We start from the raw sequence: 26,872 nt of genomic DNA, 5'->3' as shown, positions 1-26,872 counted from the left end.
GTTACTATTTAACTGATCATTACCCAAACCGTGTTCCATAGAACAAGAGCTTTCAAGGTAGTGTTGCTAAGTATTTCATGGATAGGGAGTTCCATGGTTAAGCACATATGAGGAAACATGAAGATGAATGGGTTTCATTTTTGTAGAAATGACTGGTCTCTATAAAACCTCTTAAAATGGATTATAGAATACCACATTCCTTGGTTCGATTATGGGATTTTGTCATAGACTACAGTTTGGGAAATACGCATGAGACCCTTTTGCTGGTGTGTGTATATAATCTTGTGGCCTTATGAGGTTTTAGGCATGAGGAAAGGAAGAGGGAATTTACTTGGATCTGATGCTCTGTGCTCAAAGGGTGAAACCCACTAAGATACGACCATCCCTGAGACACAGTTCTTCCTACTGCAATCATGTGAAAAGCTTAAGCCTGGAAAGAGACATGAGAAAGCTTAGGAAGGCAGGGTAGAGGAGCTAAGCTTCCCAAGATGGGTTGAGGTTTTCCATCAGGGAAAGCATCTAGCGGGGAAGGCCCAGCACGGCCACTTTTGGAAATTGAAATTAAATGAGACTTGGATTTTGCCCGCCACGTTTACAGAAGCTATGCCAAGCCAGGCACGAAGGTGCATGCCTATCATCTCAGCAACTCAGGAGGCTAAGGAAGGAGGATCGCAAGTTTGAAATTCAGCCTCGGTAACTTAGTAAGGCCCTAAGCAACTTAGCAAGACCCTGTCTCAAAATAAAAAAATAAAAAGGGCTGAGGATGTGGCTCAGTGGTAAAGTACCCCTGGGTTCAATCCTCTGCGGCACCAAAAAACAAACAAAAAAACAGAGGCTGTCCCAGTTCCTTCTGGTATCACTCTGACACACCTTCACCCTCTGCCTCACACCTGGAAGCCTCTGGAGGGCAGGGGTCATGTCTATTTGTCACTCCAACCTCCTTTCATTCACCTGGCCTGGAATACAGTTCACATCCACCAGAGGCCCCGCGGCCCTCTCCACCTGAGATTTCTCATCAGAAGATGAAAAGCAGAACCCTCCCAGGCTGGTGACCAACATTTAGATTTAAAAACGCATGCATCGTGCCCGGCTCGCAGCCTGTGCTCAGGAAATGTTAGCTATTCACATCATGAGCTTAATGAATGTTTGTGGAAGGAAGAAGGGAAGGAGGGGAGGACAGATGCATACAGCAGAGCAGGAGGCGCAGGGGGAAGAACAGCCACCCCGTCTCATTTTCCCACTTAGCTAAAGCCCGAAGGCAGATGTCTCTCTTTCGGTGACAACCTTTCCTTTCCCTCATTTCTCACAGCGGCTATTTTGGAGGCCCTGATGTGAGATATTGGGTCAAAATTTAAGGCCCCTTGCCAAAGGCAGGGGTCAGGAAAGAAGGGATCATACTGTCTGCAAGGGCACAGAGCAGAACAGAGGGTCCCTGGGAGAACAGCCCCTGCTCTCCGCCGGCTGGTGTGGGCTCCAGGTTCTCACGCTGAGGCCAGGCCTGCAGGGTCTGGAGGGCCGCGGAGAGGCACCCTGGAGGGTTTGCTCTGTGCTTGGCTCCGGCTCCCAGAACCTGATGAGAAATCCAAGGAACAGCGAGAGCCTGGCGCCTCCTCTTCGGGGGACTGTGTACCTGATAAGTTGTATTTTTATGATAAAATGCATGACACTGAAAGGCCAGGGAGCCAGAGGTGGGGCTTGGTTGGCGGAGGAAAAAGAATTCCAGAGTATTAAGGCCAATCCATCGGCCTCCGAGAGGACATGAAGACTCGGGGAAGGAGATGTCCCTCTCTCTGGACTGGCTTCCTCTCCTCCTGCCTCAAATGACCAGGGAGAAAGGCCAGCAAGAAGACTACAGGGACCCAGGAGGACAGACACAGAAACCCTGGGAGGAGAGGGATACTGATGGCTGGCTTCCAGTGGGACCGATCCCTTCCTGAGTGGAGGCCTCTGGAGAGGCTGTGCTAACGGGACAGATGGCTGGAGTGCCACATTGGAGGCCCATCCAAGAGCGTATCAGAGCCTTGCCTGGGGGGACCTCTGCCACACGGCTCCAGAGTGGTCTGCATCCTACATGGGACGATGGATCTGGGCATCCACGTCCCTCCAGATTCACCTTTGGTTCTCGGACAAACTATTTAAGTAGTATAGATCAGGAGACGGAAATACCATTTCTGCCCCCAGTTTAGGATGATTTAGTTTAACTTCACAATGAATATTTGAGGAAGCCCCTGGAAGTTCACGTGAAGATGAACAGGCAGGACCTTCACTACATGGATAAACAGGGAAGACTGGAAACTTCCTCAAGACTCACTGTTGGGTGCTGCTTAGCAAGAACTGCATTAGCAAATAGATATATGTATATATATTTATATATTCATATCTACTTTTATTAATATATGCATATTAATTATAATAGTTAAGAAATTAGTTTATTATAGAAACATATTTATATAGTTATATGTAATATGATGTCATATATTAACATATTTATTAGTGCACTGCCATAATACATAGGGATACAGGAAGCATACCCAAATATAAAGTTGATTATTTTAGGACAGCATGATAATAGATGATTTTATTTTTTTTCTGTCTTGAAGTCTGGGGAATAGGAGGGAATTCTTCTTTGTTTTTGTTTGCAAATACTTTCTCTTATTTAAAAAAAAAAATCACACACAGAATAGTAGGAAGAGAAAAATAGAAATAATTGAAATTATGGCTGATCTTCAAGTTCTCCCTCATGCTTTTCTGTGTGTTCAATTCCACTATAGGGGGTTTTACTATTTGAATTAGAGTAAATGTCATCAGTTGCCCACATTTTAAAAGGTCAGACTGCCTCCAAAAAAGCCCCCCCACCTTTGTTCCTGCCACCAGCCAGGCCTTTGTCCCCAGGTGCTGTGAGGGCTGGGCTCTGAGTCCAAGCAGCCCAAGCTTGTCGGGGACCCTGCAGAGAGCGTCTGCCCTTGGTAGGCCTCCGCATGTCAGGGAGATAGAGGCCTCTGTGTTGCTTGCTGAGAAGTACCTTTGGGAAGAGCCAGCTCCATCCCAACCGTCAGGACCCACAAGGTCCTGAGCGCAACACAGTCTCTGGGTGGGAGGCAGATGCTCCCTGCACGGAGCCACGCCAAACCCTCCCGCACCTAAACAGCTTCTGAGTCGTTAAAGACCAGGGAGACCTGGCAATGAATGGAGGGTGGTCAACATGCTGGTGCCCTTCACGCCCAGGGAGGCCCTCAGAGCCCACCCTGAGCTGCAGCCAGGATTCTTCCCACAGAAGAGGGAACAAGAAGATTCCCCAGCCCCGTCCTCTACTCAGAATGCTTTAAAGGAGCCATCCCTGACCACAGGACAGAGACATAGTCAAGTTCCTCATGCTGGTACTTTAGCTCTTTGAAAATGTAACCGCAGCCCCACTTTAGCTCCCATCCTCACCCGACACACTGACCAGCCAGTCCCACACCCTTGCAGACCCTGGGCCTTCACATACACCCTCCTCTCCACCACCAAGCCTCTCCTTCCCTCATCTGACCAGCATCTGGGACTCGGCTTCTAAGGTCCAGGTCCAATGTCACCACTCCCCACCACCCTTTGCAGCTGGCAGAGTTGTTAGTACACTCTGCCCTTCCCAGGCACTTGATTTAAGCCTTCATAGAATATGCAAATGCTGACATACAGATCATGCATGTGGACCTTTGTATATATAATAGACCGTTTCTGGACAGGGAGTCATATTTGCTCCAAGCATGACCGTGATAATGAAGATGACGTGAAGTCTAACAAGTTAGTCTTTGCTTCTACAGCCCTGGTGTAAGTGGGAACTCAATAAATATTTGTTGCAAAAGTAAACAAACACACAGCTACAAGATGAGGATGTGGGAGGAGGGGGTCAATGAAAGACTCTCGCCCAGAGCATCCCAAGGGCCATGCACTCACCGGGTGGTCGGCATCCAGTTCAGCGCCATAGCTCAGAATCTGATTGGCAAACCTGTCAAGCTCTTGGATGGTCCTTGGGAACCAGGGCACTGCAACACAGAAAAGGCAAAGTCCTGAGTGCTGATCAGCAGGATGTGGCCAAAGGCCTTGCTGAGTCAGAAAGCACAGGCCTGGCCCCAGTCGGTCAGATTGATGGTGTCAGCAAGAAGGGTTCCGCACAACCCTAAACTCCTGTAATTGAAAAGTTCATTATTTAATTTTCTTGGAAAATTAAATTTTGAAGTATATCCCAAACAGATTCTCTTTCCTGGGGATTTTCCTGAATTATCTCAAACTCTTCTCCCTCCCACCCATCCTATTAGTTGTCTTCTATGACTTTTTAGCATATTATACAAACTATAAATACCAGAACTGTTCTATTATAAACAAGGATGGTCTCATGAGACCCCATCTTCCTACCTGTGTTTCCCCAGATATGCTGGAAAAATATTTCTAATCCAAAAGCCAGTTAGAAAGTCAATATTGAAGCAGAGTGGGTGGGTTCCGGTAGTGTGGGATTTGGAGGCGCCTTGCGGTACCTAAAAACCTTGTGGACTTGCTATTGTAGGGAGGAGACAGGGCCTGAGTCTTGTGGCTCACAAAACCCTGAACCATGGGGTCTTGCAGAGAGAGAGAGAGAGAAACCCCAGGGAAATGAGGAGGTGATATCACCCAAATCCCTGGGGCTTCCAGGAAAGCAGACACACTGGGAAGAAATTACCCCAGAAGTGAACAGAGACTAGGAATATTGGCACTGTAAGCTCCATGAGAGCAGGAACCAGGAGTATTTTGTAGTTCCAGGAAGAAAGAAGAGTGAAGGAACAGAAGAACTAGCTCTAGATATGTTAACACGAGGCACTGACAGCAGTAACCACCAGCCACAGTGTCTACTCTGGTCTAGTTGCTGTTTCTGGAGTGTCTCCAAAATGAGGAAGGCATTATAACCTCTACTGTACAGGTGACAAAGTGAGTCTCTGAAAGTCTAAATAGCTGGTTTAAGATCTCACAGTGTTGATCCAGAACATGTGCAGGGGGGAGAGGAGGCGCTGGATGCGAGCCAGGGCACCCCAGTCCTTGGATGAGCCTCAGGGGACACAGCTGAACTTGACCCCCCCAGCTCTGGCTTGGAACCCAGGTTTCTTCTGCCTCCTTATCCTCTCTGTGTCTCAGTCTCTTCTCTGTAAAAGGGAATAATAATGATAACAACAGAAGGAAGAGCAAATATTTTAAAACCTTGCTGTGTGCCAGGCACTGTGCTCACTCGGTATTTTTTTTTTTAATGTTTCAATATATTTTTTTATTGGTTGTTCAAAACATTATAAAGCTCTTGACATATATTTCATACATTAGATTCAAGTGGGTTATGAACTCCCATTTTTACCCCAAATACAGATTGCAGAATCACATCGGTTACACATCCACGTTTTTACATATTGCCATACTAGTGACTGTTGTATTCTGCTACCTTTCCTATCCTCTACTATCCCCCCTCCCCTCCTCGCCCATCTTCTCTCTCTACGCATCACTCGGTATTTTTGGTGGAGCATCTGTTTTAATCTGAGGTTTGCCGCCAGGAGTAAATGAGAAAGTAGGCAATGGGCGCAGCCCAGGTCTGGCACAGGGAGGTTTTGATTCCGACCTGCTCAGGAAGGGCAGAAAAGAGCATGCCTGCCATCTAGTGGCCGATCTGGGGAGATGCTCTCCGTGAACAAGGACAAGATTGGACTACTTTCCAGCAAACACCTGGATGGTGTTCAGGTGTTCATACACTCAGCTTAGAGCCTCTTTTCTGTAGCTCTGATCTGCTTAAGCTCTTTATCAGCCATGTCAACAATAAAAACTGAGTTCTGTTCTCAATAACTCTTGGTAGCCCTCTAGTACAGATATGAAAACAGAGGCAAGAGATGTCCTAAATTTAATTATGCAGGTGGGAGAAGGGAGAAGAGACGAGGGAGGTTAGTTAGTAACAAGCTAATAGCTTTTACAGACAAAAAATAGCATTTTATATTTTTGAATGTGTGTTAAAACCTTAAATTTATTGTGAACCCCTAGGTACCACGGCATCCTGCTTGCACCCCCAACCAATCCAGAGGAAACGGCTACCTCTCCTTGGGGATGTCCTCCTAGCCCAAAGCCTTCCCTGCTTCCTATAATCCCACCTCTCTTATCTATGGCCAATATAGGTTCAATGTAAACAGCTTGTGCCTTCCCCAGACTTTCACTGTGAAGTTGTCTGGTTCGTGAAGGTTGAGCAGACATTTTTCCAACTTCTGCCTCATCGCCCTGTTGCTGGCAGTAGAGGACAGGGACCAGTCCTTTCTGGCCTGGTCCTTATCTCAGGACTGGTCCTTTCTGGCCATCATCTACAATGGCTCAATAAAAGGGCTTATTTCAGAGATCTCTGGGTTTCGGGAATTTGGGGGTAAGCATGGCTAACTCAACCACACGCTGTGAGTGAGCAGTGGAGTCAGGGTGCAAATGCTAGCCCAGACAATGCTGTCATCTTTGGTCTTGACCACCCAGCTATCCTGCCACTTTTGGCTCTGGAGCCCGACTGCCTGACTGGCTCCTTGTAGTTTCTGGAGATTTCCATGTCCCTCCATCCCAGCCCACTTCTGAGATCAACTCCCTAGGGATGGTCAAGACAGAAGCCAAGGCTGTGCTGGTAATGGCAGTGGACACGTGTGTAGCATTGGCTCTGGGCCAGGTGCTGTCCAACACCTCAGTCTTCATGGTGCTGAGCAGCAGGAAGTACTGTTACCCCATCTTGCAGACGAGGAAACTGGGGAACAGCAAGGGCAAGACCACGAATAGACCTCCTTGCTCCCAATAGCTGAGACTCCAAAGTCTCCGTGACTCAGCACCATGCTCTGCTCTCCTGGCATGGGACCTGGCCTCCCACCTCCTCACCTGACCTCCTCCCAACCTCTTCTTTCTCCTGAAGTCCAGCATGGGGCCTGTTTCCTGGCCAACTTCAGAAGAACTTGGGAAAGAATGGCCTACTGTGGACAGGCAGGGCTCAGGATCTCCCACGGGACCTTCCTGGCTTCTCCAGAACACTGTCACCAAAGGCACCCACCTGGGCATGAAGCACCATTGATAACCCCGACTCCTCGATTCCACAGCATCCTGTTACCACTCCTCCATCATCTCCTTTGCCTAAGAATCACCCACAGTTCCAGCAGCTGCCACCTGAGACAAGGCAAGTTAGGCCTTCTTGCTGTTCTTCCTTCTGACCTGGGGACCCCGAGACTCACAAAGAAGATTCCACAAACGTGAAGTGAGCACCTACTATGTACCTGGCACTGGGCATGGTAGCCACCAGAGTGACTGTAACATTGACTCCAACCTTGTGGTGCTCACACTCCAGCGAGGGCACCATGAAATAAGTAAGGAATAAATGCAAATATTCACCAATGCCAGGAAGTTCTTGAAAAAGATGAACAGTGCGTGGATGATTACCACAATCATGTCAGTGAACACACCCATCACTTCATGTGGCTACCATTTGTGTGTGTTTGTGTGTGTATGTGTGTGTGTGTGTTTGTGAGTGCATGTGTGTGTGTTGAGAATACTTCAGAATCATACCCCCAGGACTTCCCTTATAACCAAAACTTTATACCCACTGACCAAAATGTCCCCATTTCTCCCTCCTCCCAGCCCCCAGAAACTGCTATTTTACTATCTACTTTTATGAATTTGACTTTTTTAGGTTCCATATATAAGTGACATCATGTACTATCTATCTGTCCTTGTGGTAGGATTATTTCACTTAGTGTAATGCCCTCAAGATTCACTAATGTTGTTGCAAGATCTCCTTTTTTATCACCACTGAGTCGTATTCCATTTTGTACTCACTTTCCTTATTCATTCATCCATCAGTGTAGACGTTGAGGTTGTTTTCATACCCTGGCTTCTGGGAATAAGGCTGCAGTGAGAGTGTGAATGCAGATGTCTCTCCAAGACACTGATTTTTCCCCCCAAAAGTAGAACAGCTGGACCACATGCACCTCCATTTTTAAGAGGAACCACCATGCTCTTTTCTATTATGGCTGTATTAATTTACATTCCCACCAACAGTGTGCAAGGGATCCCTTTCCTCCCCCCACTTAGCCAACACTGCTTATCTCTTCTCTTCCTTACCTCAGTCAGGGGGTGCTATTCCAAAGAATATTCTGGGCCTCCAGACCCCAGGGTGAAGACCCTGGTGACATGACCATACCTCGCCAAAGCTCAATGGGACCTGAGACAGTCAGAGTGCGTCCCTAGTCCTGAGTGGGACCTTATTTGTCTCGGGGAGAGTTGGAGTAAGAGCCCAACAGCACAGAGAGCCCCGACTTAAATCTTTTCTTTACACTTTCTATCTGTGGGACAAGGACAAGTTATCAACTTCTTTGTGCCTTGTTTTCTTGTCTGTAAAACAATGACAGTACTATAACACAATACTTTATAAAACAATATATAGTTTAGTAAGTGAATATATAGGATTTTTTGAGAATAGTATCAGGACATAGTGAATACCATTTTTATTCAGCTAGAAGATACAGGAGGCATATGTGTGTGTGTGTGTGTGTGTGTGTGTGTGTGTTTACTTAATAACAAATACTTTCTGAAAAATGCATTCTTAGGCAATTGTGCTGTGCATGACAATCACAGGTGTGCTTACACAAGCTAAGATGGCTACAAGGTCACTTAATGATATAATCTATAGGGCATCATTGTGTGGTCCATTGTTGACTGAAATATCATTATGCTGCTCATGATTGTAAATATGTACATGTACATACAATTTTTTTTTTGCTCTGCCCCAAGTTTATCACACCACAGAGGAAAGAGTAGAATATTTTCCAGCAAAGCTAGAAGGTAAATCAGTTGTGTCGTTGTGAAACTGAGCCTTGGCTTCTTTATCCATAACATGGATTGAAACTATCTTTCCATATTATTGGCTGAATGGAAGACTATAGCAAATGTGACACATCTTAGCACAAGTGACTCACCCACAGTCGATTCTCAGTGGTGACCATGAGCATGAAGTGACAAGGAGTTTAGTTATGACCATTAAGGAGGAGGAAGAGGAGGGGAGTTAGAAGAAAGACTAGCGTATTAAAAAAAAGCCAATTCTTGGCCCCACTTTAATATTAGTCTTGCTAACCCTGGGCCTCATCCCCCCACCCATAACAGGGTGCTAGAGTCACTTGCTACAATCCCTTGGGATTTCTTATTCTGAGATCTCTGGGATCCTATGGAGAGCTGATCAGAGGACACATGCAAAGAAGCTCCTGCTGCAACCAATGTGTCACTATCCTTTATTTCCTGGAAACATGGTCACTGCATTTGTTCAGCCCTCAAACCCATCCCACCTGCCATTTCCCCTTTTTCTCTCACCAAAGGGACAATGCCATAGCCTGTTTAGGGGCAGGACTCAAGAGCTGGGAGCTTGGTTGTCTCCCAACAGACCACCAGAGGGCAGCAGAGCCAGCTATTTCCAGCTCCTTGTTAACTTTTTCTTCCTCCAAAGGGAAAGGACTAGTTGGGCCACCTGGCTTAGTTCAGACACTTATGGAAAGCAACAAGGCATTGGAGAACATGAGAGAGTTACAAAGACTCAAGTATTCACGTCAAAAAGACAAAAGGTCAAAGCAGCCTACCAACCACAGGTCTTTGAGCCCAGGACCTGGTCAGAGGCAGTGAGGGACCCCCCCCCCATAGCAGCACTGCAAGGTCACAGGGTATCCACTAGAGTCCAGAGGTCTTTGGTGGTTTCTGGGCCCCATTATCACCCCCAAAAAAGCCCCAAATACAGCCAGGCTGGAGAAGTGGCAAACCCTGGGGGCTAAGGACATAGATCCTGTTCCAAGACCCAAAGCTACTTTGTAACACTGGGATTTGGGGCAAATTCCTTAATTTCTCTCTTCCTGGTTTTTCATTTGCAAAATGACTATAGTAGGATGTCCCTCAGCAGTGACTCACTTCCTGGCTGTGCAAAGCATGAAGGACAAGCCCAGTCCAAGGACCCCAGAAGCTAAAGGCAGGAAGCCCACAGAGGAACCCCAGACAGGCTCAACCCCAAGTCCAGTTGTACTAACACTTGATATCATGCAAGGGACATAAGCAGGTCTGAGCTCAAGTTTCCTCTCTTCCATCCACAAACCACACAAGTCTGAGTCGATTCCCTAATTCCTGGGATCCTGGCTTTTCATCTGTGAAATGCGCCAGGGAACCGATCCCTCACTGCCTACTTGTTCAGGGTGGGAAGCAACCGACTCATAGCAGGTTGATCTGCGTCATCAGTCATTGTATTTGAACCTCACAAGAAACTCTAGAGATGCTTGTCTGGTTAAATACAGTCAGGGCAGGCCACTGGTAACAGAGCCAGAGCCTATACTCGGGTTCCCAAATTCTATACTGGCCAAAAAGTTATATTTCTCCTCTAAAGTTACTTTTTTTTTTTTGTTTTTTTTTGTTTTTGAGAGAGAGAGAACTTACTGTATAACAGATCAGAGCTAAGTGGTTGGCTTGGTTCCATTGTCTCCTCTATCTCTAGGAGGTAGACATTATTATTTCCATCCACTCACAGGCCAACTGAGGCACAAAGACACGAAGTGACTTGTTCAAGGTCACTGAGCTGGCTGGGCCAATATTAGAATTTTCCACCTGTGTAGGTCAGCCCCAGGCCCCACTGGCTCCTGTCCCCCCACCTGGAGCGAGAATGGAGGTATTGAGCTAAAGCAGGATCCCAAAGGGGCTGGAAGAAGTCCTGGGACACCCTGGGCCCTCTCTCCTGATCCTTTTACGCCTACATTCTCCTCCTTTTACGCTTTCTCTTTTTCACTGAAGGCTGCAGATTCCCCCCACGTACCCTGGTCTCACAGAACTGGGAGTAGAGACTGACCCCTGCGACCCAGGCCTCTGTTTTGAAAAGTTCAATCAGATTAGCTCATTAATGACCTTGCCAAATACCCTGGCGGTAGGCCGGCCTCCACGGGCCCCTCCACAGGCCACCGGGCCCCGGTTAATGAATGACTTGGCCGGCTGGTGCAACAGAGGCCCTCTGTGAAGTCAGAGTCACCCGGGGAGTGGGGGGCAGATCATTAATAAATATTGATTTGGCTCCAAAGGAAGCAGCCCGCTGGAGAGCTGGCCCTGGACACCCACGTCGTGGTCCCATTAAGTCAGGGTCAACTGCTCAGCCAGGACACCGAGGGGCGGCTGGCTCAGGAGTGCTCCTGAGCCAAAGGCCCCCACTGGCCTGGCTGGAGCCTGCTTCCTGGCCAGCAGGTCAGAGCAGGCCCATTAAATTTACAGCAGTTCAAGGTGCAGGCTGAGTCCAGTGGAACCCCTCCCGCCACCAGATGTTCCCTAGCCCCAGGGCTTAGCCAAGGAGGCACCCCGCTTGCCTCCAGCCTGTCTCAGGGAGAGCCATAAATCCTCCAGTTCTGAGGCCCAAAATAGAAGGGTGTTTCCACCCCCACCACCCAGGCTCCCGGATGTCGCCTCCGAGGCAATGGTCTCCGGCCACTCAGACAAGCAATCGCTGTGCTGATCCCAGTGGTTCCCGCAAGGGGAGAAGGGGTAGCAGCTTGCACCTTGCAGAAGAAGATGTTGGAGGGTTTCATCTTTCACTTCTCAAAGAACTTCTTCTTTCTTTTCAGAGGATCAATACCCTTCAGGAAGGTCTGAAGGATACAAAAATTGAACACTGGGGCAAGCTATTACCCTCTACCTCTTAGAGCCGTGGTCAGGAATGGTAGGTTCAGGGCCAAGCATCTGTTCTTTCTGTTCACATGTTAAAATGAAAACCAAAGGGCCAGATGAATTAAAGGACCTGGTCCATGAAGGAAAGAATGTAAATGTGTTGAATAAATAGAGTGAAGGAATAGTATATGAGTGAAATTATGAATAAAGAAAATAATGTCCTGCAGGGCTGTTTATTCCAGCCACCTACCTATGCAGTACTACCTTCCCAACAGATGTCATATATCTCATAAAGACATCTAATGGCAGGTTGGCCACTCTGTCCCCAAATACCTATTCTCACGTAGCACTGAAACCTGGTGACTGTGACTTAGTTGTGATCGACTTGCATTGGGTCAATGCAAGTTGAAACATGGAAAGCCTCTTCCACAGATGGTCTATCTCACTCCAGGTGGTCTAGCCTGGCCCTGCTCCCTCTCCTCCTATCAAATGAAGAAAGACTAGGCTCAGTGCACCTCCTAAGGAGACCCCCAGGCATGTCACACTTCTCCACTGCTGCAGGACATCCTGCAAGAAGCAGCGACCCACAGATGACAGGACACATAGATGCAGGCGCCAGCTCCGTCTCTTCTCTCTCCTGCCTCCTATCCTGGGTACGTCCCTGGGTGACATGCGTCAACGAACTGAATTCGGGATGAATGTGAAAAAAAGAGGAAAAGGTGGCCAAGTTGATTCTGGTTTCTGAGGACTATTAAGAGAAGAAAGAAAATCCCAATAAATAGGATTTTTTAAAGTAAGGGCCATAAAATTTATAAAATGCTAAAGAAAGGGGTTGGTGCTGTTCCATGCTACAAACACTGCCAAGGAGGATAACGAAAACTAAGTAGGCTCTTTGTTTTGGAAATAGTTGTGGTCAGAATGATAGGAAAGAAAGGAAGAAGATTAAAAAGGAAGGAAGCAGGAGAGGATGAAAGGAGGAAGAAAACCTAGGGGGGAGGAGGAACACCTACGTGGGGGGCTGGTCTCTTGCCTCTTAGGCCTGTGCTGTCTCCAGTAGGTCCCACGGCCAGGTGGGGAACACCCAGCCCAGGAAGAAACACCTGGAAATGGGTGACCCTCTGCAGGTCCCCACTAATCCCACACATGAAGTTGCCTCCCCAGTTTCCAGGTAAGACTGGCCCCAGTGAGGGGAGGTAGCCACCGTCTTCCTATGTGTTACTGGCCTGGTAGGTGTCCACATCCAGGGAGCTGGGGTTGACAAATGGACGGTTATTGGTGGTTACTGGTCACAGAGATCTCTCCCTCCTGATGGAGACCCTGGGCCTGTTTACCTCAGCCTGTTCTACTAGATCTGCCCTGACAGCCAGCATATCTCACAAGATCCCCTCCTTGACCTACAGCAAGTGGTGAAGAGGGTCTTCATTCCATCTCACAGATGGAGAAAAGGCTGATATGATCACCGGCAATAGGAAGTGTCTGTGTGCAAAGCAGAGATTCAAATCCTGAAATCCTGGCTCTCGATTTTTTTATTATTATTATTTATTTATTTATTTATTTTATATACCGGGGATGGATCCCAGTGGCACTTAACCACTAACCCACCTTCCCAGTCCTTTTTAATTTTTTATCTTGAGACAGGGTCTCTCTAGATTACTTAGGGCCTTGCTGAGTTGCTGAGGCTGGCCTCCTGCCCCAATCTCCAGAGTTACTGGGATTATAGATGTGCACCACTGCACCCGGCTCTGACTCTCCATTCTTTTTTTTTGTAAGTGGAAAAAAAAACATTCAAAGTTTATTTTGCAATAGACAAACAGCATCAACAGGTCCTACAGGGGTTTCTCCACTGGTCACACATTCACTAGGCACTCTGAGCTCAGCAGTGAGAGCCACTGGGGTGTTCTCTGTAACAATATCCGCGTCACAGTGTAAACAGGCGCTATGACTGTGTTCACTTACAATTCCAGAAGGAAAGGCACAACTTGGCAAAAACATATATTTTTTTTTTCTTTTTCTTTTTCTTTTTTTGGATCCTAAAGCCAGGTGCAATAACTAAGACAAAACTTTGGGTAACAGTCTTGATCCACGTTTCAACAAGGGCCATCCAAACAGAGGGAAAGAATCCTCGGCTTTCTTTCTCCTTCCTCATTCAACCACTAGAGCAGTGTCTCGGCATCGGTCTGACTCTCCATTCTAAATGTACTGCTCTTTCTGAGTCATTGTGATGCTCTCTCCAACCAGCATGAATGCAGAGTGGCATTCAGTTATAACTATTTCATATCCTCTTACTTCCTTTTTCAACTGAGGGATCACACCTGTCCCACAGGGAAAAGGTGTTCTCAGTCTGACTTCTAAGTTTCACAGTTGTTCCCAGTATGTGAGAGATGGTGGATTTTCTTTATCCCAGATCGTGAATTTTAGGATTCTGGACCTGCTTAACCAAAAGATTCATTGTCTATCCTGATAAAAGACTCAAGGATAAGTTTCCTGCCAACATGGATCCTACATGCCAAATACGTTATGCAAATTATGTTGTATAATCCACATAAACGCGTTGGCACCCAGGTATTTTCATTTTCAGATGAGAAGAGCCAGGTTTAGAGAAGACTGGCGACCTGGCCAAACAACAGCAGCCCGAGAACTGAACTAGAACAATGAAGACTGCAAAATCCACACTGCCTTTAAACTTGACCTCTCTGTCTCATTTTCTATTATTGACAACAAGGGTATATCATCTGCTTGCTGTACCTTCCTAAGTTGGTTATTGCAAAGTTTAAATGAGACAATCTTATGGGGAAAGAATTTTAAAGATGATTTGGCATACAAATAAGGAATTTTTCCTAGAATCTGGTTATAATTTTGTAATCTCCCTTAGCTTGATCCCCTGTGACCTGGCCAATTGGATGGCTTCAGCAATAGCATTTGCTCAGGTTTTCTCTTGCCAGTAATAGTGCTGCCCAGATTTCAAGGAGCAAGCAAATACCAAGGATGTCAAGGACCTCACTGAGTGCCCCCTTCCCCGAATGGGTTTATTCTCTGAGCTGGGGGTCTGCTTGCTCTCAATAGGAGCAGGCCTGTGAAATAGAAGTCACTCTCCAGTGGTCAGGATGTAGGGCTACACCAACGCATCCAGCAAGCAACCATTTAAAATAGAAAAACTGTAGTCGATTCTGTGTGTTTTTAAAAACATGCAAATCCATGGACTTCTGCAGACATAGGGCTACAAGCACCTATGTCTAACCATGGCCATGACAGGCATCCATGGGGCAAAGCAAAATGCGTGGGAGAAATTTTAGAACTGAGAAGAAGGCAGTGAGAAGATGGAAAGAGAACACACAAGCCAGTGGAAGGGCACAGGTGGCCGGGATGGAAAATCCCAACCGGAATCCGAGTTGGCCTCCAGCCCTAAACAGCCTTCCTCTAGAGATTCCTAACTCTTTGGGAACCACAACTCCCTGGAAAAATCTTCTCTCCTAAAAAGTGTGCATGCACATGCATATGTGCCATTGTGCCCCCAATCCCAGGGGGGCTTTTCAGAGCACTTTAAGGGATCCTGTCCTTCCCCTATCCTTAATTGATCTGAAACATCAACCTTACTCAGCACAGCTGTTCAAGGCAGAAATGGTGGAAAAGAGAGAAAACTCAAGGGGACGGGGGGGGGGGGCCCAGGGGGGCTATTAGAGGGAGGGGGGAAGCACTGGGAAGTTGCTTTTGTCTTCTTGCAGTAATCACAAGAGCTCCCAGCTTATATGGATGGATGGATGGATAGATAATAGACAAGAAACAGACATAGAAAAAATATGTAGACATTCATATATACATACACAAACAGATACATATGTAGGTAAGTAGGCAGGTAGATACATACATGCATATTACCTAGGCAGGCAGACAGATAGATGATAGAGAGACAGACAGACAGCCTTTCAGCTCCACACAGAATATGCAGTTGTATTTGCAGCCTGGACTTGCTTAACTTCCACACCAACACACTCATAATTACCATAACTTGAATAAAATCTAACAAGTATCCATCTGCTCTTGGAAAAATAACACCCAGGAGATAAATTTCTCACAAAGTGATCTCCTCGACCTCCGTCCCTCCAAGACGCGCTGTCCGTCTGCTTCCCCTGGCTGCAGTCTGTCTCCACGTAGGCATTTTCCATCCCCCCAGTAAATGCAATGTCATGCAGAAGACTCAAAGGGAAGGTAAAAGGATTAGGAGATTGATCGATGGCCGATATTAATGCTCTTTCATGTTGGGTTGGAGAAGGATTTGAGGTCCTCAGGAGAGAGGGTAGAGGAGAATAGACCTCAACTATTCAAAAGACTCTCTGGATTAAAATCCTATTAAACTTACATCAACTTCTCCAGGAGGCATTTGGGAAGGTTGGGGTTTCTTTAACATGTCACCATAATTAACCTTCCCTTAAGCTGTTTTGGGTGGGGAACTTTAGCAATTAAGAAACTGAAAAACTTTCATTTTCTGTCACCCACATGGCTTTTTGAATGGTTTGAAAACTAGAGTGGAAAGTGGTTTAGCTTAATTGATTTGAGGGGTTCAGATCTCCCACTTGAACCTGCTGTCAGACCCGCCCGAGATCTGAGCCCCTCATTAAAAAGGGCATTTTGTCCAGAGAAAGAATCAAAGGTCCCGGGCTACTCCAAGGCTTTTTCTTCCTCTGATCATTGCCCACTGAGGCCTCGCAGAAGGAACAACTCTGTAAAGAGACCGTTGTTTCCGCTACAAAAATCTGGGCCCAAACTCCACAACTGCTACCATAGAGACCCAAAGGGCCCTCTATCCCTTGGCAGGTGCCACCTCTGCATCTGCTGCATCCCTAGAAGCTGTTAAAATAAGATGAGGTCAGGTGGGGTCGTCATCAGGCATGTCTGACCGGCCATTCCAAGAAGTAAGGGTCCTGAAACACTTGTTGTTTTAAAGACTTAGAAGTTTTCTTTTCTCCAGGTAAAATGTCCTCCCAGCTTCAAACATCAGCACCCTGCCATTTGGAGCAATGAGGTGAGGAACCCTGCTAAGGGACCATACCCCGACTAACCTTCAGCCTCTGATAGACTCGGTGGTGACAACGTGATACCTTTTCACCTTCACGTTGCTGGTCCTCAGAGATACACAGCTGTCTCTCTCACAGCATCCTTCTCTCCACTGCATTGACCCAGGTGTCTTGTCCCTGCCAGACGGTGAGATCCTGTGGGACAGGCAGCGGGCCCCACTCTGTCCACAGCTCTGATCAGTGTCAGGCACAGCATGGGGCTTTAGGGCACCCCTGCCTGTGACCACACAGAATTCACACTGTGCCTTGAGGCCAGTCATGGCCTCCATCTTTACAATGAAACATTAAGGAGGAAGTCTTCAGGGCCACGTGACCTCCGCTGAGGTCATGTTGCAGTTTTCAGGGTCTCTGAGACGTTGTGTACAGACTGGCTTTTTGTGGCTCCTGCATTCACGTCCCCAATGATAATAATTTATAAGGATGATAATGATAAGAAAAGAGACGATCGATTAAGTCTTTAAGTTTGTTCCGGTGCTTCCTAGGTGTGATTGCTTTCGTCCTGCAGGGCAGAGACTCTTGTTTTTCCCACTGGATACAGTAGAAGGCTGCAGAGGTCAGTCATCTGCTCAAAGTCACACCAAGTGCGGTGCGCCCTGGCTCCGGAACCTGGCTCCTAACTGTCCCGTGATATCCCTGCTGAGAACCTCCTTTGCGGCCCTCCAGCTGGTCCACATACATCTTCCGGGCCCCTCAAGGGGCCGCCTGCCTGCTTGTCAATTGCTTTGATTTCCGACCCCAGAGCCCCAGCTGGCCCAGCCTCCACCTGCTGCGACCAGAGGCAGAGCTTGCCCCAGGATCCTGGAGGCCCTTTGTCCTGAGGGCCTGCAGCTCCTGTTGGGAGCAGGTGGCCGGAAAAGCAGGAGAGGACAGTCACTAGGGAGGCAGCTTGAGAGGCTAAAAGGGGGGGGTGGGACAGAAAGGGCTGAACAGAGGACAAATTCCAAGGGCCCAGCCCCTGGATACCTGAGCCCCTGCATGGCTGTCCATGGTGGGCAAGGGCAGAGCCCAGGAGCGGGCCTCATTGTCTTAGTGTTACCTTCAGGAGGAGAGGGCAGAAGGGGTCTCCTAGGAGGGCCTTGGAGCTACCATTTAGGAAATAACTCAGTGGCCTGTTTGACAAAAGCCACTTTTTGTGGCTCATTTTTAAAGCATCTGCCTATTAAAATCCTATTCTAAAATCATTGTTAATTGACACATAAGAACTATACATATTCTTGGCATGTTCAAGGTCCTGGGTTCAATCCCCATCATAAAGAAAAAAAGTCTACCTATTTATGAGAAAACACATATAAATTGTATAATGCTCAAATTAGGGTAAATATATCCACCTCTGTAAACATGGATCACCTTGATGTAGTAGGAGTATTAGAAAAATTTTTTTTACTAGCTTTTGTTTTTGAAAAAGACAGTACATTGCAGTGCAATAGAACACCAGAACTTATTTCTCTTACCTAACTGTAACTTAGTATCTATTAACCAATTCAGCTACAGTGCTTGAAATTCTCTTGACCTAAAGGTTTTTATTGTTCTGAAAGAAACTTTTGATTTTACGGTGGAAAAACAAATTTGATCAATAAACAAGTTCACCACAGCCACCACAGTCTTAAATATTTACCCAAATGAGTTGAAAACTTATGTCCACACCAAAGCCTGCTCATGAATATTTATCATAGCTTTATTCATAATCACCAAAGATTGGAAGCAACCAAGATGTCCTTAAACTAGGCGACTGGATAAACGAACTCGTGAAGTTCGTGTGGAATATTATTCAGAGACAACATGAGTTCTCCAGTCAGGAGAAAACATGAAGGAACCTCACGTGTGTGTTGCTAAGTCAAAGAAGCCAGTCTACGGGGCTACACACCATAGAATTCCAACTCTACGACGTTCTAGAAAAGGTGAACTTCAGAGACACAAAAATATCAGAGGTTGCTGAAGGGAGGGTAATGTAGGAGGGAGGACTAGGTGGAGTGCATTTTTACAGCAATGAAACTACTCTGTTTAGTTTGATGAGGATACATGACGTGCATTTGTTAAAACCAATAGAACTATACAATGCAAAGCACGATTCTAAATGTAATCCGTGGATGTTAGTTCACAAAAATTTATCAATATTGACTCGTCAAATTATAAAACATGTATTGCACTAATGCAAATTCTTAATAAGGAGAACTAGGGATAAGGAGAATGAAGACATTGGAATTCTCTGTGCTTTCTGCACAATTTTTCTGTAAACCTAATACTGTTCTAAAATTAAAGTCTATTAAAAATATGCTTTGGACCCTAAAACACAGCTTCCTGTTTCACTATATTCTTTTTAGGCTAATCATAATCATAACAACTTCATTCCATCATTTAACCAGCCCTCTACTATGTCAGATACTGTTCCAAGCATGGTTTACATATTATCTCATTTAATGCTTGTATAAGCGTAATGAAAAATTGAAATCAGAGTAGCTCAAGGGACTTGTCAGAGTCTCAAAGTCATAATGGGGAGGAAGTAGGACTTGAACCCAAGTCCATCTAATCTCAAGCCCATACTTACAATACCTATGCCCTATCACGCTTCACTTCTCCAGGTGACAGAAATGGGCAGCACTTTGGTAAGCAGAGAACAGGACGGCATAAGTCTTAGTAAATCCTGTATTTAATCATTCACTCACAAATATTTGCTGTGTACCGAGCACTGAGCTGAACTCTGAGGATATACGTACAGGTAAGAGGGACCCCCTTCCCATGAGGAGCTGGCAGTTCAGGAGCAGAGGCAGATGAAAAGACAGACAATGACAATGACACCTTTAGGACCAAGGAACCAGGCAGGCCCAGCTCCAGGACTGGCATGTTATGCACAGGTCTTGAGACAGTCCTCTGGTGGCAATGGAGACCACTAGGCGTCTTATTCTGGATTTGCATTCGCATAGGAAGCACCTGGCACCCTAACCATCCCACCTCTGGAGGTAGAAGATTGAGAGATGATGGATTCAGGGTCTAAAAATTGCAGCGAGAGAAAGAGAACTACTAATCTAAGAAACAGCTATTTTGAAGGGGAGGAAACTAATTTGCTATATGTCCCTGACATGCTAAGCTAGTCCTGGTCCCTTACTTACATCCTCTCTTCTAATCCCCCACAACGGTTTCCAGGGGAGGCATTATTTGTGTGTCATTTTATAAAAACAGACCCCTGTGTCCCAGGATTTCTCTAATTCTTTTTTTGGGGGGTGGAGGGTACTGGGAATTGAACTCAGGGACACTTGACCACTGAGCCACATCCCCAACCCTATTTTGTATTTTATTTAGGGACAGGGACTCAATGAGTTGCTTAGCACCTCGCCTTGATGAGACTGGCTTTGAACTCGCCCGTGATCCTCCTGTCTCAGCCTCCAGAGCCTCTGGGATTACAGGTGTGTGCCACCCGCGCCCGGCCCTTCTAATTCTTACCAGTGTCTTTCTTCTTATCTCGGGAGAGCTGGTGGACCGTGGCGCCAATGTCATGCCTCAGGATCTTGATGATGCTGGTCAGGGCAGGCATGCTGCGTTTATCCAGGTGGGTGAAAAATTCATACTCGTCCTTGTTTAGTCGAGAAGGTCTGGACTCGATGTGGGTCAGGTTTATGTCATTCTCCTGGAAGAAAGAATCGAGTGTGAGGGGACAGTCACTGTGACCAACAGAGGCCAAAGATGCAAAGCCACACCCAGACACAGCACAGCAACATGTAGAGGTGAGGGGTAAGATTTTGTTTTTAATAACAGTAGAAGAAAGTCCTTAAATTATCAACAGATGTTTACTTTTTCTTCTGCAAAACCAAGTCCCAAATGGCAAGTGGTGGGAGGAATTATTCAAATGTCATGGTATTTGATCACTTGGAAACCTACTACTGGCTTAGATTTGATACCACAGGATTTTGGGTTGGTTCAAATATCAAGGACGGTGGTGGCCAAAATTATTTACATAGGAAAAAACCCCCTTTTCCAAGTTAAATCTCACACGATCTCAATTAAGAGATAGTGCAGAAGCAACGTTGGTTTGCTGAAACAGAATTCTCAGCACTCAGACTTCTTGGCTTTACATCTAAGTTTAAAGTATATTGGTTATGAGATTTTAGGCAGCTTGTGTTCATCTTTCTAAACCTCAGTTTTCCCATCTATAAATGAGTGGTCTTAAAGAAACCCACTTCATCAGTTCCTTGGGAGCCCTGGATGAGCTGGTGCATACAATCCCACTACTTAGCACATAGTAAATGCTCAGTAAAAATTAAGTAATTGCCATTAATATCTTTATATGATCCATTGGGTTTCTTTTATGCCATTCAACAAGTGTGTGCATGTGTGTGTGTGTGTGTGTGTGTGTGTGTGTTTGTGTGTATGTGTGTAAAACACCCATCAGATGCCAATCATCTTTCTAGGTAATTGGGGTCCCTCAGTGAACAAAACATTCAAGTTGAAGACATACAAACAGCAAGCATAAAAGAGAATTTAGTTATTATTTTATAAAGATAAAGGATAAGGAAGAAAAGCACAGCAGAGCAGGGTGAAGGGGAGAGACTGTCCTGAGAAATAAGGAGGGTGCATTGACATATTGGATGGGGGACATAAGAGGTCTCGGGAGAAGGCAAGACTGATGTTGGGTCAGTCCTAAGGAGTTGACAGAGGTAAAGAGACTAAGGTCATGTGCTGCCCTGTTGAAGGGACAACAAGCAAGACCAGCATGACCAAGGCCAAGGAAGTGATGAAGGAAAAGTAGAAGAAGTCAGAATAGACCCAGGGGAGAGGCCAGTTATGCAGATTATTCGGAAAGAAATAGGGGTCTTACGAGGTTTCGAGCATAGGAAAATAGGGTTTCCCGGTGCCAACAGATTCGATCTGACTCCCACTTGGAGAATAAGCTTTGGGGGTATGACAGACCCATCGATAGGTCTGGCCTCCTGCCAGGAGGCCATTGCTGTGATGTGGGATGTGATGTGGCTGTGCCCTGGGGGGTGAGAAGAGGTGAAATTCTTGACACCTTGTACAATGTCCTCAAAGGACCAAAATTATCAAGGCACATGGAAAGATTTGTGGGTAAAGAAGTAGGAAAAGGTCCATCCTAATCCATACCACACTCAGATGTCACCATGACTTTGAATCACCATGTGGCAGAACAAGGAAGATTCTAGAAACCCCAGGGAAAGAAGAGGCACCAATTCGGCCTCCTGTCTCCTTGCAGTGTTTTCTTTAAGTCAAGCATGGTGGGTCAGGGGAGGCGCAGAGATGAAGAAGCAGCTTCTACTTTGACCTTACCCTCCCCAACCCCTCAGACCAGCTGCTCCATAACTTCTTCAGCAAGCACTCGACGATGGACAAGTAAGTTGCTCGTGTTATTTTTCACCACTAGAGTCAGTGAGTAACATTACACATACACTTTTCCCTCCTTGCCTGATTTCTCAACATCAATGCCTAGGAGCCATGTTGCCAAGTTGCAAAGTTGTGTTCCCTTTAAAACATTTTTATATATTGACCCATTGCCCTTGGGAAAGGCCATACTCATCCACACCTCTTCTCTATTAGAGCCTTACTTCTCATCTGCCCAAACTTTCAATACTCTTGACCTGATAGTGAAGATAACTCATAACTCATTACTCAATTTTTTTTTATTTAATTGTTTAGAGGAGACCACACATTTTTTTTTCCTGAGGTTAATGATCATTTATTTGTATTTCTTCTTTCATAAATTACTGGTTCATGCCATTTTCCCATTATGAAGTTTTCTGGGTGTTTTTTTTTTTTAACTGATTAATAATAACCATTTGTATATTGATGTTATCTCTGTTATATGTAATTTTTTCAAGTCATTTTTTTTTATGCTTGGCTACTCTTAAATACCTTCACACATACAAAAAATATTTAAAATGTTCTAAAAAAAATGTGGGGAACTAAAAAATAAAGTAAGTCTCTTGTGAGTTTTTAGGGATTGCACTTGAAATGCCTTCTTAGAAAAGAGCAACTTGTTCCTCATCACCACCTTCATGTCAGGTCTTCCTCAGTTTGTCCAAAGAACTCCCTAATTTTATGATCAAGTTCCCTGAGATTTACTTTGGCATTGATGGAGTTCTAGGTGCAAAATCTGGCATTGATGGAGTTCTAGGTGCAAAAATCACCAGAACATAAACAAGACGCACACGGCTGGCTGTGGCATTTGTCCAAATGCATTCCTAAAATCCTGATGGTGGTGACGATAATGGTGATGGTAATGGCACTGCTAGATCACTTGAAAGTCTCACTTATTTCTTGGCTCTGACTTCCTTCCAAACAGAGGGGATTTGGGGCCTGGAGCCCATCCATCTCTAACAATGAGATGTCACAGTTCTCTTGCAACATCTGGATACATTATTCTAGTTCAGAAGGAGAGATGGATGTTGCCCAGCAGCAGAGCCTGGTGAAATCTGGAAAAACCTGCTGGACCCCCACACAAAGGAGTGAACCTTCAGCCCTTAGTCAGCTGCCCACTGGAAGTTCCCCTGATGCTCCAGCGTGCCACACCCGCATCCCTACAAGGAGCTGTGAAAGTTGCTGTGTCCAATGCCATACAAATGCAAAAATAAGGATCATCTACTGTGGCTACTCTACTTCCATGTTTTTAGACGGTGACGTTTTAGCTCTTTTGGTTGTTTTCTTACATAGGCACACAAATAATTAGTTACTGAAGTCCACCCTCCGATTTTAAGTACTGAGCAAATCACCTGCTGAGAACACCAGTGCTAGTTCATTACAGAGAAAAACCAAGGGAGTACGGTTTATGTTTTATTAAAGCAAACAAATAACAAGGGTGATCTCAACATTTAAATGAACAGAAAATGCCCTGAAAATTCAATAACCTAAATAACTCTAAAATGTCAAAAAAAAAAAAAAAAAAGCTCATCAACCAGATAGTTGAAGAGAGGTCTCTATCTTTGGCCTTGTTTACGGTCCAGGGTTGGAGAAGCCACATAGAACTACAATAATGAAACCTTTTCCCACTTGAGGATCACTTTACAGTTTGATCTTCTTTTCCGTGAGCTTTCCCATAATCCTTTGAGGACATTAAAGAAAATGTAAAAAAAAAAAAAAAAAAAAAAAGTAAAATTGGAGCTGAAGATGCTTTACTGCCAGCAAAAGGGAGGGACAATTATCTCTTCTGATCTTAGTCATTAGTCTCCTCACCACACTGCCTTTCCTGCCAGGGATCAAGCCCTCCTCAAATGTCAGCTTTTATCATTATCATTAATATTAAGTCAAATGCAAAAAGTTAAGGGCCCTGGATATTTGTAACTAAGTGACCTCAGACTCTCCTCCTTCTGTCCCCCCCCCCCCATGACCCAAGGACACAAGATGCTGCCATCATTTGTGGGCTCACGTGGTGACCAGGTGAGACTAGATGGAGGCCCGAGTGGGGGACAGACGGATCCTAGGAAGGCCAGAGAGATAATGCAAGCTCTGAAGCTATCTCTGGCAAACAGATTATTTCCTAAACAAAGCAAAGAGCAAGATCATCCTTCCTGGCTCAGGAAGAAAGAGAAGGGGAAGTTTCCCATTTCCTGACCTATGTTGAAACTTCCAAACGAGAGACAACCAACCCCTGCCTTCTGCAGGGCGGAGAACACAGAAGAACCAAGAACCACAAAGGGACATGTGTGGGGCAGGCTTATTTGTGCTGGAGTTTAGGATGCAGGCCAGGGGCAGTAGGAGGGGGTGTGTGCAGAGGGAGGAAGTTCTGGGAGGCGAGTCATAGGTTAGGAGTGCTCACCACCCACACCCCACTCTGTGAAGCAGCCACTTTCAAAGAGAAGTTTAAGTTTCTTACTTTGGGAATAACCACAACACATATGCCATGACTCAGTCATAATGCTGCAGATCAGGCTAAGGGGAACAATTCACAACACTTTTCACCAAAGTTTTTTTCTAGCTAAACCTAGGGGAATGACTAAGTGGATGTAGTACCCTCCCTCAGTGGAAAATTATGCAACCATTAAAAAGCAAGTAACAATGACATTCAAAAAATGAAGGGTCACCCATCCTTTAAGATGTGTTAAAAGAAGCAATCTCTAAATGATGGGTTTAGGGGTGATTTGGTTTCTTTCATCTTTCTCTCTTTTTTTTTTGTATCATAGTTGAACTTTTCTAAAAGTATCATTTATTACTTTTATTATAAAAATTAACTTTATTTATTAAATGACTATAATGATAACCACTCAGAGAAATACTTGTGATGTATATTAATATGTGGCAATTAAAACACATTTAAAACAATTATGTCAGGTCCAAAAAAAATCTTGGATGAAAAGCATCAAAATGTTTATGGTGACATCAGGTGAATATTCCAAGTCTTACGTGAGAGGAGTTTCTGGCTCAGCATGCACTGAACATTCAGCTGGGGTCTTTATTTCTTCCCCATTTCTATCAACCTGTTAATAATTAACCCTGTGTTTACCAGGCAATTTCTTTCCTGGGGTGTGTTTCCGCTTATCAGTACAGATCCTTAGAAAAAAATAATTCTGATTGCCAAGAGAGGCTTTAGAAATTAATTTCCGAGCCTAGTTAGGATCATAATTTTGTAAATGAATTTTCTAAACTAAACAAGAGTTCTTTGTAGGTCTCCAAACCAACCCACTCACAGTCACCATATCTTGATCTTACTCCAAGGGGACAGGTAAGGAAGGGCAAAAAGGTTTACTGTTAAAAAAGCATTTCTTGGAGGTGGGGGTTACCTGGGATTGAACTCAGGGCACTCGACCACTGAGCCACATCCCCAGTATTTTGTATTTTATTTAGAGACAGGGTCTCACTGAGGTGCTTAGCTCCTCACTTTTGCTGAGACTGGCTTTGACTTAGAGATCCTCCCGCCTCAGCCTCCCAGCCGCTGGGATTACAGGTGTGTGCCACTGAGCCCTGCTAGTGTTAAACTTTTAAAAACCAAATTCATGATTTGTTCAAAAGTTAACTTATTCATACACATAACCCACGTAAAACCTTGATTGATTAGGACTCTGGAATAGAAAGTGTGTGGCAGGTTAAGATGAATTGCCTGTTTTACAAAGGATGGACCAGAGGCCTGTTTCTTTTCCCATCTTGGAGGACTCTTTTTAAAGAGGCTTTGGAAGCAAGTGAATAAAATTATAGGATTCACAATGACGATGCCTTGGCTTGCTCTTCTGGATCCTTTAAGTTCCATTTTGTATTTTATTTTTCATTGACAAATAATTGCATATATTGATGGGATACAACGTGAGGTTTGGCTTTCTGTGTACCTTGTGGAATGATCACGGGAGGTCCACCTATCCATCGCTTCAGCTAGCTATCATTTCTTTGTGGTGACAACATTTAAATTCCTCTCTGAATTGAAATATTTGCTACATTATTAGTGACTCTGCCATGGAATGGGTCCCAAACTGGCTTCATGCTGAATCCCCTTCTCTCCGTCAGTATCCGATTCTATGAGGAAAGGAGATTGGTCTCCTGAAAATAGCTTGGGCTTTAGAACCAGCGGAAGTTCAAATTCTCATTCTGCCGCTCACTGCCCTTGGATATGCTCATTGGCCACTCTGAATTTTTGCTTGTGTTTAAAGATAACGTTTCTTTTTTTTTCCTGGCAGCTTAATGAATGAGAATTAAAAGGGTGAAAACATGCCCAGCACCATTTGGGTTTGACTCTTACAAGCACAGTCAATTCCTGCTGTGTTCTTCCTCCTCACCTTGGAATAGACACACCTTTCCCTGGCAGGTGGGACACATGATATTTTAGGCCATTTTACCTTTAAAACCTTTTTTGCCCTTCAGTATTTCTCAGCCATTTCTCTGAGAGCAGACTTCAAAAAAAGAGAAGGGAAGGGTGAGCCCACTTTGAGGTGTGACCAGAGTGGAAGGGAAGGGCTACTTAGGCTACCGCCGGGCCTTGTTGTCAACTAAGTGATACCCCAACCTCTTTGGGAGGTTTCTGGAGCCAACATCAAAGACATCTACAAAGAATGTCCCTGGTCGCTGGTCTCAGAGAACAGGTAGGAGCTTTCAATGATTCATTCCCTTGAGCCCCTCCCCTATGCCCAATGCTGTTCTCCGTGCTGGTATGAGCGAGTGAACAAAGCAAGAAAAAATAAAATGTCCTGACCTCCTGGTGCTCAAAT

The 26,872-nt window shown here is 45.4% G+C and overlaps 1 protein-coding gene across 1 annotated transcript in view; it reads right to left on the bottom strand.

The window, feature by feature from the left end:
* Pah (phenylalanine hydroxylase) overlaps positions 1–26,872 on the bottom strand; it is a 68,297-nt gene that overhangs the window by 24,649 nt on the left and 16,776 nt on the right. The window contains exons 3-4 of the mRNA XM_027928816.2: positions 20,178–20,361; positions 3,934–4,022 (exon numbers count right to left, since the gene is read on the bottom strand). Of these exons, the coding sequence (XP_027784617.2) occupies positions 3,934–4,022; positions 20,178–20,361 (273 nt within the window). The remainder of the gene's footprint in view (positions 1–3,933; positions 4,023–20,177; positions 20,362–26,872) is intronic.

This window comes from Marmota flaviventris, chromosome 3 (assembly GCF_047511675.1).
Source record: "Marmota flaviventris isolate mMarFla1 chromosome 3, mMarFla1.hap1, whole genome shotgun sequence".
In the NCBI taxonomy this organism is placed as follows: Eukaryota; Metazoa; Chordata; class Mammalia; order Rodentia; family Sciuridae; genus Marmota; species Marmota flaviventris.
Note: the sequence above shows the minus strand (reverse complement) of the source record. Positions and strands in the feature narration are given on the sequence as shown.